At 41.6% G+C, this 15876-nt stretch overlaps 1 protein-coding gene across 1 annotated transcript in view; it reads left to right on the top strand.

Moving 5' to 3' along the window:
* Nucleotides 1–15548, top strand: part of tshz2 (teashirt zinc finger homeobox 2) — a gene marked incomplete at both ends in the record, with an annotated part of 35601 nt that extends 20053 nt beyond the window's left edge. Inside the window, one exon of the mRNA XM_080533300.1 lies at nucleotides 12487–15548. Coding sequence (XP_080389426.1) covers nucleotides 12487–15548 — 3062 coding nt within the window. The remainder of the gene's footprint in view (nucleotides 1–12486) is intronic.
* Nucleotides 15549–15876: the final 328 nt, after the last annotated feature.

Raw genomic sequence — 15876 nt, 5'->3', positions numbered from 1 at the left:
CTCTCTTTCTCTCTCTCTCTCTTTCCTTGCTAATGCCTTTGCTAGAACTTGAACAAACAGTGTGCTCGTGTAGGACACATAAGACAGATGTTTAGGATTACTTTCACCTCGTTGCTCTATTGTGTGCACTTTAAGAGAGCTCAGCTGATGTGGAATGCCACTCATTCAGGCTTCCCGTTCCTACAGGGCTTCTCCTGTTTTTTCAAAGAGCCATCTGTACTAAAGAGGGGATAACCTGCATCTAAAACATCTGATGTCTGAATTATATTTATTTGAAGAATAGATTAGATACAGTATACCACCAAAGATATACTGAAAACAGCCTTTTTGTCTACATAAATGTGCATGTACTGTATGCATGCCTTAGTTATGTACCCCACTATTTCCTATTTGCATTGGCTATCATTTCCCCTCTGAAGAAAGGCAGGTGTGTAAGTGTTCCTCCGTGTGTGTGTTGGGTCTGTTTGCAAAAGTAGAAACAAATGGACCGAAGCCCTCACCGATATTGTTTGGGAGTGACATTATCTGTTAGCAGAGTACTTATCTAATCTGGCTGCTGTGGGAAGCAGGTGGATGTGGCTAAGGGACAGGGTCTGAAGAGGCTGCATCTTTAATTACCATTGATATCGCCATAGAGAAGAGGAGAGGATAGAGTAGAGAGAGAGGGAGGGAGGGGGAGATGGAGAAGACCCATGTTCACTTTTTAATTAAGGCTCCGTAGTGTAACTCGTCAATGTACATTATTGGAAGAATGAACGTCAATGCCATTGCTTTTTCTCCCCCTCCTTTATCTCTGTCAATGATTCAAAGACATGATTTATGGTTCGTCTCCGTCTTTCAGGATCATCCATCAAGTGCTGGCTCTGCCGCAGCGCCACCCGTTGTAAATCATTCTGAAAGCCTGTCACTCATTTCCATTAACCGTTCCTCTGTCGCTCTGGTCTCCGCCTCCCTCAACCTCTTTTTTTTCCTTGTTTCTCTCCCTCCCCCTCAGTGCACAACCTACAGCCACGCGGGGTATCAGTTCCGTGCCGCTGCCTCGTCCGCCTACCTGCTTTTCAATAAATTAACCACTTTCTCCCATGCAATGAATAAAAAGGCTCTGCACCTCGCCGTGCCGTCAGCTCCTACTCCTCCTCCATTACTGTTTAACACCATAGAAATGTCACAGCGGAGACTTGCAGGCTAAATGAGGATATAGCGCAGAGAAAACATTTTCTGTTGTACTGATCTTGCAATGGAGATATTTTAACAGCTCTGATATGCAGAGGTATTAATAAAAACACTCATTTTTTTCTTTCTTTATATATTTTAGCCCACCTCACTATCTCAACTAAAGAGATCATTTTTTATTTTACAGTAAATATGTTGTTTCGCCCACGGATGATGGGGCCTTTCGCCCTTCCTTGTGTGAATTGGTGACAATCAGTCAATTAGTGTGATTTAGGAATTTAAGTTATTATAGACTCATTTACCCAAGTTTAGAAAAATTGCCCCAGTAACCTAGTGTCTGATATCGCATGTGACAACCGATCATATGAACTGACAGACTGAGAGACATATCCACAGTCCCCTCCCCAATTTTGTTTTGGGGGAAAACTATCCTCATTCTAATCCATAAAGATAAGATATGGCCTTGTCCACACGGAGACGAATTTGGCTGTATCTGCCAATGTTTTTTATCGTATGGACGTTTCGTCCACACGGAACCGCGTTCTGGGAGCCTCTACACTATTTTTTGAAACCGGGTCCCTGAAGACGCCACCCTTGCATTTCCGTCTTTACAAGCCATACGCATCTTTCCTGAACCGATGACGCCATAGCCCTACCTCTCCCTTGACCCGCATGCGCTAACCCAGCCAACAACAACAACAATGGCGCCTTACAGGGTTGTTGCGTTTTTCTTCGTGTGATTGTTCATCCGAAAATGTACAGACACCGACATTTCAGGCCTCTTAGCGACGTCATTTAGCTCATCACGATAATTCTGGTGATTAAGCTCACAGCAATTATCTGAAATGTCTCATCCTCCAAACCTCTCGCCTGTCTGTGGCTGACCCACTCCTCTGATTGGTGTCTCCGAAATACATTTTTACAAAGGCCACTCTTGAACAGAGGATAATTTCAGTGTTTTAGCAATACAAACATTATGTTCCAACCAGGCCGGGCGCCAGAATCAACATCTTGGAAGGGCCATTGATTTTGTATGTATGGGTAGGCAGGAGCAGGTCATAGCCACCACCGGCCTTGGTTCCAACACCCAGAATTTAGCATATGATGCTCATTTTAACCAGAGTATACAGTATATATATTTGATAAAGTGCTTCCTTTCCCTCAAAACAGTATAACACAGTATAAACATTTTTCAAAGGATTTCACCTTTTTGGCCGATTGTGTTACACAACTAAATAAAAAATCTGTTCTGCTGAACTGTATTGACAAAAAACATGTTGAATGTTGTCAATGCAGTTGTGGTCCAAAAAGTTGATAATGACTGCACTCAATTTATTATTGAGGGAAATGGGTCAAATGATTGTGATTTAGTGTTTTTGTCCATATCGGGCATCTCTACTCCAGTTCTTTGTATAGTCAAACCAGCATTTTGGGATCAGGCCGTTCCACAAAATGATATTGGTTTACTGGAAACGATACTGCTTTTGCAAACCGAGCCACACACTTCCACAATGACTGTACTCTTTAACTGGCTTTTATAGAAAAAGGTTTTATGAACAGAAACATAGACTCAATGGAGTGACTGTCAGTCTCTCACAATAGCTGATGTGCCTCCTCTGGGGAGCTGTTTGGGCCTGCAATTCACTGACTTCTTTTTTCATTATAATCAACATCTAGATATCAACGCTGCAGAATATCCACAAACAGCAGAGAGCCTGTTTTGAGGGGAAACTTTCAGAGATTGGGTGCCAACACATTTCACTATTTGGGCAGCCATTGTTGTCAGAAAGGGCTGTCAAAGTGACAATGCGCACCAGGCAAATCCAGAAGTTTGCGCTTTTCAGAAAACAGCGGGCCCTAATCATTTCGGCGAGAACGTTTGACAACAAATTTGCCATTAAAATGAATCTGAATAGAAGGCAGCTGGGTGTTTTTGAAGCATGTCTGCCTTTCTTACGTTTGCGCATCTTGTCCCCCCGTAACTGCAGGTTTGGCGGGCCTGCATTCTCTCCCTTTACTCTTGCCATGAAACAGCCTTTGGTCCCACAAGAAACTGACAGTACCATGCTTCTGCTGCAAATTTACTGTGTAGCCTCATTGTATTTAATGAAGGGAAAAAGTGGCAATCCACTATTAATGAACTTGGAATATAAAAAAAATGCCTCCTTTGCTGAAAACTGCACAAAACTGCTTGTATAAGGAAAGCGTCGGCTGGATCCCATCCAGATTCTAATGAAAGATCTATAGAGAGTGGAGGGAGGGAGGGAGGGAGGGAGAGTTTAGTGAAATGCAGATTGTTTTTAATAGAATACACACTCACTCTCCTCCAGCTGCAGTATCAGATCCATCAAGGCTTGACCTTGATGAAGGTCTGTTGTTGTTGATGGCCAGCGTTTAGGGCTCATACAAAGTTCATGATGCAGTGACTGTATACATCCACTAATCTCAAGGGGAACCAGCAGCCCATGTAGTGTGGAGTTAGTGAGATGGACCACTGCCTGTTATAAGACACTCAAGTTTTATTTTAATTTTTTTGAATTACAATATGTGACAGCAGCTGGTGAAACCGGGAACAAGTCGGCAACCGATGGACCGTTCTGAATTGTATTCAGAAAAATTTAAATAAATGTCAACGTTGTTGAAACTCAATGACACACTCGCTAGTCAAGCCAAAATATTGCAATGCAATGGATTCGGTGAATAGTCCCCACTACTACCTACTTTACATTGTTAGCAGGCTCACAAAACAAGCTGTGTTAGTTGACTAGCAATTGTGACATGTGACAGCAGCTGGTGAAACCAGAAACAAGTCGCCAACCAATCAAAATGTTCAGACATTTATTCTGAAAAATTTAAATAAATGTCAATGTTGTTCAAAACAATTACAACAATTTCAACGTTACATTCATTGAGTAATCCCCACTACTCTACACTAACTAGGTAGTAGTGGGGATTATTCGCCGAATCCATTGCATTGCCAATATTTTGGCTTGACAAGCAAGTGTGTCGTTGATTTTCAACAATGTTGAAATGTATTTACATTATTCTGAATAAAAACATTTTGATTGGTTGACGACTTGTTCCCAGTTCCACCAACAGCTGTCACATATGATATGCAATAGCTTACTCGCAAAACAAATGCTACACACTGTACAAAGAACCACAACAAACTGTATAGTTTCAATATTGATACTATTCATACTATAGTGAATACTGATTCAATATTGGCCAGTATTTATCATAACATTTACACATGATCTTTTGCAATCAGATTATAATGCAGTTAGATTATATTTAATGACTTTGGATTTGGTAGGACTAGTTGCATCATAAACACACAGTACTGTAAGTTAGACAAGTGTAGATTGTAAATTTCCCTTCTCCCTGTGCCTCATAAAAGCTTGAACAAAGGCCTAATGTGTGCAAGGCAGTGGTCCTTTAAACGATGGCCCACTTTCTCCTTTGCTGCCACGCAAAACATTCCTGACTGACATTCAATCAGGGAAATTTGAACCGAAGCAAGATGGTCTTTTATTAGGACCGCCCTGTTTGCTTGACTGGTCAGCTATGTGAGGCGGTGTGAGTGGCGTACAGTAAGATGATGGGCTCTCTCTCTGATAAGGGTGAATGAGGGGTAAACTGCTATTCTGCAGAAAGGAACCATCAGACCTCATCATGTCGCTCCTGGAGAGCCATGTCGCGAGCTCTTCAGAAACCAAGTGACAGAGCAGCGCTGCATGGGCCGCTCCCTCCCTTCCTCCCTCCCTCCCTTCCTCCCTCCCTCCCTCCCTCCCTCCCACACTGCTTGCTTGTGGAAAATACACTGGCTATCCTCTCTCCAAGTACAACTTTTTATTAGTCGTGACAAAAAATGTTTAAATGATTTATAGTACAGTATGCAGATCAGAACTGTGTAGTCCCTAGCTTTCACATCCCCCAAACAAGGGGGACATGGGGACAGCTGTGTGACTGCCCACCCTGTCAGATCCAGACCTATAGATTGGTAGAGACACGTTGTTGCTGTCAGAATGGATAGTAATCATGTATCATGTATACAGTACAATACAATGGTACAATATATTTCTATTCAGCATATTCAATAAATGATGGCCCTCTGTGGCTCAGTTGGTAGAGGTTGTGTACAGTATATACACTCACTGAACATTATTATTATATCCTTTATTAGGAACTCCTGTACACCTGTCAACAGTGTTGGCACACTTTGGGCCTGTTAATACCAATCAATCATTGCTTGAATGCCACAGCCTATTTGAGTATTGTTTCTGACCATGTGCATCGCTTCATGGCCACAATGTACTAATCTTCTAATGGTTACTTCCAGCATGATAATGCACCATGTCACGAAGCAAATGTCGTCTCAAACTGGTTTCATGAACATGACAATGAGTTCAGTGTTCACCAGTGGCCTTCCCAGTCACTGGATCTGAATCCACTAGAACACCTTTGGGATGTGGTAGAACGGGAGATTCACAGTGCACCAGAGAAATCTGCAGGAATTGTGTGATGCAATCATGTCATGGACCAGAATCTCAAAGGAATGTTTCCAACATGTTGTGGAATGAATGCCATGAAGAATTTAGGCTGCCTAGAAGGGATGCCCTACCCAGTATTAGTGTTCTTAATGAAGTGTTCAGTGAGTGTATATATATACATCTTTATAAATCTTTATTAATCTTAGCACAATCTCATGTTAAATGGATAGTCTCCATTATAGAGAAAAGGACCATGTTGCCATTGAGGTGAAGATTATTCACATGGTTCTATAGCTAGTAGATAAAGGTTAGTTTTGGTAAAAACATATAGGGGGACCCTTTGGTGAAATGCAACACTATGCAACCACATGTGAGGCAATGGCGTTGGCACGCTCAAAGTGATGACTTAGGTGCTGGAGTGCAGATTGCAATGCTCTCCCGCCACTCACTTCTAATTAGGCAGTGGCCCGAGTGATGCGTCTTGGAGCAGAAGCTTCTAGCAGGCATCAAAAAGAGCAGCATCGCTCAGTGACATCATGGAGGGTAGGCGCTCCTGGAGCTACTAAAGGCAGCCAGGCTTGATTTGACTGAGTGAGAATTATGGTTAGTATCGATGGAAAACACAGACGGACATACAGAGAAATCACTGGATTTGTCTTTTTGTTTTACACGAAAATCCCCCCCCAAGTCTGAAATCTCCAAAATAAACATAGTGTGTTCTTGTTTTGTTTTGTTTTGTCTCACCGTCTTGAAACACAGCAGTTTTAGGGCTGTGTGGTGTGTTGTGGATGTTGTAAAGGCCAGCCCTCAATGGTGCATTCTTAAGTTCTCAATAATTTACCTTCATTAATTAACATGAATGTTGGTTGTGAAAACATTTTTGATTAATTGCCGTAATTATTGTGATAATTTTTGCCCAAATGAACAGCCAGATGGCAGGATATCTGTGATCCTATCGTATTAATCTGGGTCTGGGTCCATCTGAGTACATCATTCCATTTGCACAATTCACAATCTGTCTTCACGTTGCCCATCTCTACTTTCAGACATGAGGGTTCTATTTGATTATATTAGACCATTTAATATTTAATATGTCGGTGTATGAAAGCAAGGCATTTATCTGCATGACTAGCCAGTGTTTAGTGAAGTAAGTAATGCGTTTTAAGTAACATCCCTTTCATGCATATGAAAATTAACAGTAATCTTTCAGTCGCATGGTTGGCAGCAGAACCCTCAGAGAGATTCTAACAAACCCACTCTGTGGAAAGGTAGATTGTTGTTGTACATTTTGACAACATTTAAAGCATTGTCTGACTATATTAACTGACTGTATCTTAGGGTTGCTGATAACACAACAATGTTGTTCTGAATGTATCTATGATTGAGGCTTGATATCATCAGTACCTACAGTAGATAAACCATCCAAGCTCAGGAGGGCAACACGATTTAACTTATGAGTCTGGTTAGCGTGTGAAAGCCAAATAGGGTCAGGGGAAATGTAGCCTAATGTACTTGCTTTACACTGATATTTTGGATATACAATCACATTATAATAATATGATTGTAAATAACAGAGAAATAACCTGAATTGATTAATTTAGCATTATGCCACTGTCCTTGAGTTGTGGATAATTTGTCTCCTTCCTCGATAAGCAATAATGAAGTGTTTAGAAAGCTTACAGGTTGCCTTTGGCTAAATATTGGTGCTTCACAGTTTCTTGTGTGATCCAGTTAAGAATTAGCCTAACTAACGATGTGTCAGTGGAGTGTCCACTGGATGACTGACAATGTATCAGATTGTTCTTGATAAACAGCATTTGTTTCAACTTCACCTGACATCTCTCTAAAATATCAAAACTCTTCGTGTGTGTGTGTGATGCCTCATATGTATACACGTACAGTATATTGAATATACTCCTATTTTAGAAAACATCTACAACCCTGAATAGTTTCACTAGTGTTGTGTAGTTTAGTAGGGGGGCTCACTCTCTGGCTCACACACTGCTGGTCCCTCCAACATTAAGGAGATGAACTATGCAGTTCTAAGCATTACTTTGCTTGCGTTATCCTAGGACCACAATCTATGCTGACAATAAATTAAACAACTTGCTTAGATGTATGTCGACAAAAGGTTGGGGTGGAAATTTGACTGAAACAGTCTGTACATTGCTCCATTTGCCTGACCTGCTTTGTTAGTAATGTGTGGTGCCGCATTCTTATGTGGGACACAGCAGGCCTGTTTTTTTTCCCTTTTCTCTTTTTTTCTCTTTTAGCGTGGCATACAGTAAATCCGGGAGATGAAAATGTCATGGAGCAGGTTCATTTTGCAAAGAGGTTTTGATTGCCATGTGCGTGTAATTGATTGTTCCAAGGACAGGGGGAAATCTAGAAATGTCATAACAGTCCTGCTTAGGTCGGTCCCACCGCCAGGCAATCAATGAGAAGTAAAAAGAGATATTGATTTGTGAGCAACAAAAACTGTAGCTTGAGACAACCGGAGAGCGGTAGAGAAAGTGGCACAGACGTGCGGACCTGTCACTGGCACCTATGAATTACCCAATCTTCTCTGAAGATAGTGTTACCCAGGATATTCACAAAGGCGCAGGGTATTGCAGCTGTCCATTAGCTAAACCCCTTAGGTTGCTCACTTTGGCTTGTCAGCCTGATGAGGGAAATGTTGACCTTCCACAGGATAAATGTTGATATTCTTGCCATTACAAAAGTTAATACTAACACGAATATATTGGAAATTGAATATCAGGTCCATTTCAGGAAACATAAACTCATTGCAGGTACAAACAACCATGCCATCTTTAGAATAGATGGGCCCCAAGTATCCAGCAGGCTGCTTTAAACAGAGGAAAAAGCTCATTCCTGTTTGTGTGAGCATGATTCCTTCCTACAGTACTTCTACTCCTTCTGTACTACTACCACTCAGTTAGTGTCCAGGAAAAAATAACTTGGCTCTGAAACAGGCTGCTGCTCCTGGAGATTCAGGCCTTGTTATGCCATGGGTCTGTTCAAACCGATTAATGTTATAAACACTTCAAGTGTCTGATTTATGATGGACACCTTAGGTTTTTTGACCTTTGCATATCCCTGTCTGAAGATATAAATTTGTACTGACACAGATTGGAAGCTGTGCAGTGGTTTATGACATGCTAAATCTCAGGCCTGCCGTGCCAGCCTCTATTTTTGTAAGCCTAGTTAGACCGGATGTTGCCTTTATCAGACTGAAGCATACCGTTTGCTTTGTAGGACTCGTTTATAGTTCATGAATAGACTTCTCTAAAAAATGGATAATCATTCAAATGCAAATGTGATTAACTTGTAATGTACATATAGTAAGTGTATGGTTTTGTACTGTAAGCAGTCTTATAAGTTGACTATTGCTGTAACATTTCTATAATTGCATGCAGAGAATTGACAATGTACTGCTACAGTATCATCCATTATTTTATTGCCATGGTTTAGAGTATGTCTTAATAATGTCAGAGGTGTGGACCTGCAGGCGAGACTGGCCCTAACTTGCATCAGAGACGGCTCTGCCCTTGCCTTTGATCTTCTATTCAAGAGTCATGCAGCTTGGCATAGAGCAAGGGCTAGCAAAGTGTACTTATAAATGGTCTGAGGAGTGTAACTAGACATGCAATGTATCTAAGAGTGATCCCTGCCAAAAGGTTAATTGGTGCCATTGGATGTCTATATCTCAGGGCATCTGATCTAAGGAGCAAAACAGCAGGAGATGCTGCTGTTTATTTCTGTGTCAACTTTGTCTTGAAATAGATCCACCTAATACGTAATGTTAAGTGACTTATATCAGGGGACTATTATCTATAATAATTATCTCTAAAGAACTAAGGTATCTGTGATCTAAAGACTATGTAGAATGGGTGTACATTGCATCTATGCAAAGGAGCCTTTGACGTTTAGCCAATATGAGAAGTATTTTTTATTTAATTTGAATATTTTTAATAAAATATAGGGACTGTATGTCTTGATTACATTTTATTTCATTCAATAGCAATTCTGAATTGTACACTGCTTTATGCTAGATAACTCCCCTTGAACGTGGTAAATCTCATCATAATTGCCATGAAATAACAATTTATTGGATGCATGTCACAAGCTCCATTACTATATGATTGCTAAGTGTCTCTTCGTGAAATATTTATTAATGCTAATTCCTAATCCATTAATTAGTTAGAGGGCTTGCTGACGGAGATACTATGAAGCCTAGCAGCACAGATATGGTGCAATATATCACCAGTATACATCACCTTGTTACTACACGCTCCTGTACAGTCAGCAATAATAGACTGCATTCTGTACAAAAACATGAATCCTTGTCATACAAAAAGCATGCATCTTTGTTATAGGGAACTAACTTTCCTTGTAGAGCTCTAGCTTTCAATTGGTAGTCCACATGACTTGACAAAGTTTATAAGATCTTTTACACTTTTACTTCCTAATTCACATTTATCAATCCATGTTTGGTGACTGAAGACATAGTAAATTAACCAATGAGCAGTTAGTCTTGTGAGTCTCAAGATGAATAAAGGTTAAATGGAATGAAAATAAAAGCAAAAAGAAAGCTCATCTCCCATCGTATATGTCCTTTCCCACCAGTGTTAAAGACTGTCAAGAATTTCAAAAGAGGACACATCAACTGGAAGCTTGTCAAAGCCAATAGTGCTCTCGTTTCCTGTGAAAACTATATATACAACGATAAATAAAACATATCTCTGTACTCTGTACAACACTTTCCCCCTCAGCATGGTGGAAGAGGGTGTTTTGGAGGCCATCACTGATCTTGGTTGGCCAATGGAAACGTCTCTCTAGCGGTAGATCAAGGTCACAGCACATTGGGAATCTCTTGTGGTACGCGCTCTGCAGCTCTTGTTCATGGAGCCCCATTCTCCATGTTTGTTTTGAAAGGCCCAATCCCATCTCCATCTTCATCCATTAGCTGGCAAGGAGTTCACCTCCAGGGTTTCTCCTGAGGCACTGGTGAAATATTGATTAAAAAAATATCTTATTTTCAGAATGCGGAGGAAGGCAGACTATGGTGGGCTCGGCCGCCCAGTGTACAACTCTGAGTGTAGCCCTCAGCCTGCCTCCCCCCTCATAGAGTGCCCCCAACTCAAGAGAAATATTAACCACATGAAATGCTTAAGTGCCTAGACAAGGCTGTTAGGTCCTATTCATATTTAACTTAAAGTACATCTGCCATAACTTTTCCCAAAATGCAAATTTACCAACATGTATTCTATTCAAAGTTGTGTCAGATAATATATGACAAACTGCATAGTATACTCCATGATGTCTTCAAAAGTGGTTCTACAATTGATTGTTTCTTTTTTTTGGGGGGGGGGGTTGTTGCTATTGTTATAGCAATGCTGATCGGCTAACAGATTCCCTTAGCCTCATGAAAACAGTCTAAGATGCTCACTATTATCTCACCAATAATACAAATTGGATGATGGTAAATATGTCTATTAGAAATATTGTTGTTTAATTATCAGTTAATTGATGCAATAACACGTGTGCCCTATGGGTTGGGAGAATTAACAGGTGAATGATGAAAGGGATAATTGCTGTTTATAAGACTGTCATGGAGAATATAATGATGTGACAGATTGCCAGTAATCTCTCGAAATTTTAGATCATCATCTAGTCTACTGATTACTAGTAAGCCAATCCACAGCATTTTGCTATAATCAACATATACTGTATACCCAAACATTTCGTCAACAAGGGCTATATCAAACTCTCTGTAACTACCTAAGTAGAGAAAGATCATGATACATTTCTGCAAAATTTGAGTCCTGAAATCTAAATCTCTCATCTTGCATAGCCCAGACGTTTTCATTTATCACTAGAGCAATTGTAGGATGTAAAAATAGCTCTTGTAGCCTTGCAAAAATATAGTGAATCTGAGCAAGGAGAGGTATTATCTCAAAGAGAAAGTCTACATTTTCATTACAGTTTGGAGACACTCATAATCACTCTGGAATAGGTCATTTGAAATAACACTTAGCAAACCCCAGGAGAAATCAATTGCCTTTTGTCACTCAGTGGCCAACGATTGTTGTAAACATCTCAACATGAGCCAGAGAAACCTTTGACACAGCACTAAGCCCACGGGCAGTCGTGAATCAAAGGGAGCTGTTGGACCAGCAGCCGTTTGTTAGCAGAGGCATAGTGCTGATACTCTCAAGCCCTTGCATTGTTTTGATATTGCACTATTGCAAATATATGTATAGCCTGGCAGTGATAGAATATTGAATACTGTTTCTTGTTGCTTTTATCGACTCTCATTTTGTGGGGAGTGAGTAACTCAATATTGATGCCCCTATACAATACCCATGTAGTAACTTTATAATTACTAGACTAACACTAACATGCTGTTACATTGTATTGCTTTGTAATAGTATGTTTGCAGTGTTTTTTTACACAATAGGAATTGTGTCGCTACAGTAATTCTTACATTTTGGCTGTTGACAGTATGGTTCATGATATAATGTTAATTGATTTCTTACTTCACTAGACCACAAAGACCTCAGTTTAAGGCCAAAAAAACATTTGCATATATATATATATATATATATATATATATACAATCCTGTAGCATCTCTTTAAATAAGAACACAAACTGCTCAACCCCATACTAAGTAATCAGTGTATTACTATGTCACAGTGTATTAATACATGTTATTACAACAGTAATTACAGTGTTACTACACAGGTATAGGGGCAACTGCATGTAAAATCTGTCAAAGTAAATATCACTAAATTGCCTCTTTTCTCTCTCTTTTAGAATATGAGCCTGAAGATGGCATTGCTGTTCAAGAGTCCATCACAGAGGATGAAGGAGAGAATGACCCTCCAACTGAAGAGGAGGGGTCAGAGAAGACCAGTCCCAAGGCCTCAGAGGACAAAGAGACGGACAACAAGAGCAGCATCAGCTACAGCTACCAGAATTCCCCCCTCAGTGTCCTCTCCAATCAGGAGGCAGAGGTGGAGTCTCGCCTTAGCGACACCAGTGATAGACTCTCAGACTTCAAAAACCCCTCACCGCCTGAGAGCCAGAAGGACGAGGAGAGCTGCAGCTCTAAACACAAGGATGAAATGCACAACAGCCTGGAGAAAATGAGGGCCGCCTATGCAAACTTCCTCTCCGATTCCTACTGGACGGGGATTGGGATGGACTTGAAAATCGGCAAAACTGCCAGCAAAGCCAACTGTGACAGCACCAACAATGGGAGCACCAAGAGTGAGTTTGACTGGCACCAGGACGCGCTCTCCAAAACCTTCCAACAGACGCCCTGCCCAAGGCCAATGTCCAAACCCAATCTCTTCAGCTCTGTCCACCTCTACAGGCAGAGCAGCAAATCCTGTGGGAATGGGTTCACAGGAGCCAGCCGCTTCCGCTGTAAAGACTGCAGCAATGCCTATAACACGCTGGTGGAGCTGACAGTGCACATGAACAGGTCTGGACATTACCAGGACAACAACGGTAAACCAAGTAATGCCTCCACCTCCACTTCCAAATCAAGAAAGAGAAATCTGAACGACATGGATGGGAAAGAGGATGTACAGAAAGTCCTGAAGTGCATGTTCTGTGGCCATTCGTTTGACTCCCTTCAAGACCTAAGTGTCCATATGATAAAAACTAAGCATTACCAAAAAGTGCCTTTGAAAGAACCTCTCCCTGTACTGACACCGAAATTATTGCCCCCAGCAAAGAGGCGGGCTTTTGAACGGGCTTTTGAGGCCACCAGGCCGTGTTCTCCCGATTCTACTACAGGGGCAGCTGGTTACAGTGAGGCACAACGAGCAGCTGCCATTTCAAATGCTAACACTAACCGTTATGGTTATCAGAATGGGGCTAGCTACACGTGGCAGTTTGAGACATGCAAATCTCAGATTCTGAAATGCATGGAGTGCGGGAGCTCACATGATACCCTCCAGCAGCTGACCACTCATATGATGGTTACTGGACATTTCATCAAAGTTACAAATTCAGCCTCTAAGAAAGGGAAACAGTTAGCTCTCGACCCCTTAGCCATAGAGAAGATGCAGGCATTAGCTGAGCCTGTTGCTAATGAAACTGAAGGTGATAAGGTGTCTCCAAAAGAAGCTACCTCCCCCGGGGATGGTGAGAAAGATATCCAGAGGGAAGGCACACTGGATAAAATGGAAGTAACTGACGTCAAAGATGAAAAGCAAGAGATTGAGGATCAAAAGGCAGGCGATGGGAAGTTCAAATATCCATATCTTCGTGAGGAGGATCTTGAGCAGGCATCAGGTGGGGGAGGGGACATACTCAAGTCATTAGCCAACACAGTGGCCTCTGCAATCAACAAGGCTCAGACTGGGTCCCCCAGTTGGAGTGCCTATCCCAGTATCCACGCTGCCTACCAACTCTCTGGGATGATCAAGAACACTCCCCTTTCAGCATCTCCCCCCATTCAGCTTAAACAGTCATTCAACAACAAGCTGAGATCCATCGCCCCAAAGGGGAAATTTTATCAGGGTGCTGCGGGAGTTGAAACTCCTCAGGGAAAGCATCAAAATGCGGACATCAAAAAGGAAAAGGTTGGCATTAGTGATGGTAAAGAAAGTCAGAATATTAAGTTTGATCTGGAGGAGAATGATGACAGCGATTGTCAGGACGATTCCTCTTCCTCTTCAAAGCTTGATGCAGACTGTATGAATGAAGGGAGTGATACGATCAAAGGAAAGTTGAGCCCAGCTTTCTCAGACAGAGGCAAGACACCAAGCCCTCCTGCCAGCAATGGACGGAGCACTACTTCAGAGCTTCTCAATGACACCTCTGAAATACTAGGGATAAACCCCCTAAGTGCACTGCAGTCAGTTCTGAACAATCATTTGGGTAAAGCAAATAAGCCCTCCAATTCTAGACCAGAGAGTAAACTATCTGCTCGTGCCCAGTCTATATTCTCTGAGCTTAACAGGAGCATGGAGAAGCCGGTATTGATGCTTGGTAGCCCTGTTAGGAACAACAGGGCCAACAATCCCTTTCTATTTGCTAGCAATGACCAGCCAATAGACTTGACTAAATATAAACAAAACAAGCCAAGTTCCTCACTTCTACAGCCATCCACCCCAATGCCACAGAAACATGCTCTGTCTGACATCGCTGATATGGTCAAGGTTCTTCCTAAAGCCACAACACCAAAAGCATCTGCGCCATCAAGGATACCCACCATGAAATTGGAATCAGACGTGAGGAGTTTTGAGGACTTGTCAGCTGAAGTGTACTCTGTTCACAAGCGCAAGGGAAGGCAGTCCAACTGGAACCCCAGGCATCTTCTCATTCTCCAGGCCCAGTTTGCCTCCAGTCTCTTTCTGACCACTGAGGGCAAGTACTTACTCTCAGACCTCGGCCCTCAGGAACGTATGCACATCTCCAAGTTTACTGGACTCTCCATGACAACCATAAGCCATTGGTTGGCTAATGTGAAATACCAACTTAGGAAAACCGGGGGGACCAAATTTCTGAAGAACATGGACACTGGCCATCCAATGTTTTACTGCAATGACTGTGCATCCCAGTTCAGGACACCACCCGCATTCATTTCACACCTGGAATCCCATCTAGGGTTCCAAATCAAAGACATGTGCAAACTGCCCATAGAACATCAGACGAAAGTGGAGGAGCCTGAACTGTCTAAGCCTCTCAGCATCAGAGCAACAGAGGCACTTGTCACAGAGGAGGACATGGACTTTAAGTTCAGATGTAAGCTCTGTTGCAGGACATTTGCTAGTAATCATGCAGTCAAACTCCACTTGAGTAAAACTCACAGCAAATCGCCCGAGAACCATTCACAATATGTGGAAATGGACAAAGAGTAGAGATGTTGTTTTTTCACCACCTTTTTTGTTGTTGTAGTTGATTTGAAAACACAGGTCAGATATTTCAACCATGTTTCAAGTAGGATTGTGTAGGAGCATAAAGACATTGAAAACATTTCATGAAAGACAACAAGAACACACTGGTTAGATAAAAACCCTAAAACGTTTTAAGGATACACTAACTGATACTTTTGCACCCTGCTCAAATGCATCACCAGTAATGAAATGCATTACTGCTTGAAACATAATTGCCGATGTTTGCATGCAATAGCTCTGGCTATGACTACTATTTATTTGTATGATAATGTCAAGTTTCAATTGTATTATT

Source organism: Nansenia antarctica (genome assembly GCF_963989245.1).
Source record: "Nansenia antarctica genome assembly, chromosome: 6".
Classification (NCBI taxonomy): domain Eukaryota; kingdom Metazoa; phylum Chordata; class Actinopteri; order Argentiniformes; family Microstomatidae; genus Nansenia; species Nansenia antarctica.
This window is presented reverse-complemented; position numbering and strand designations above follow the sequence as displayed.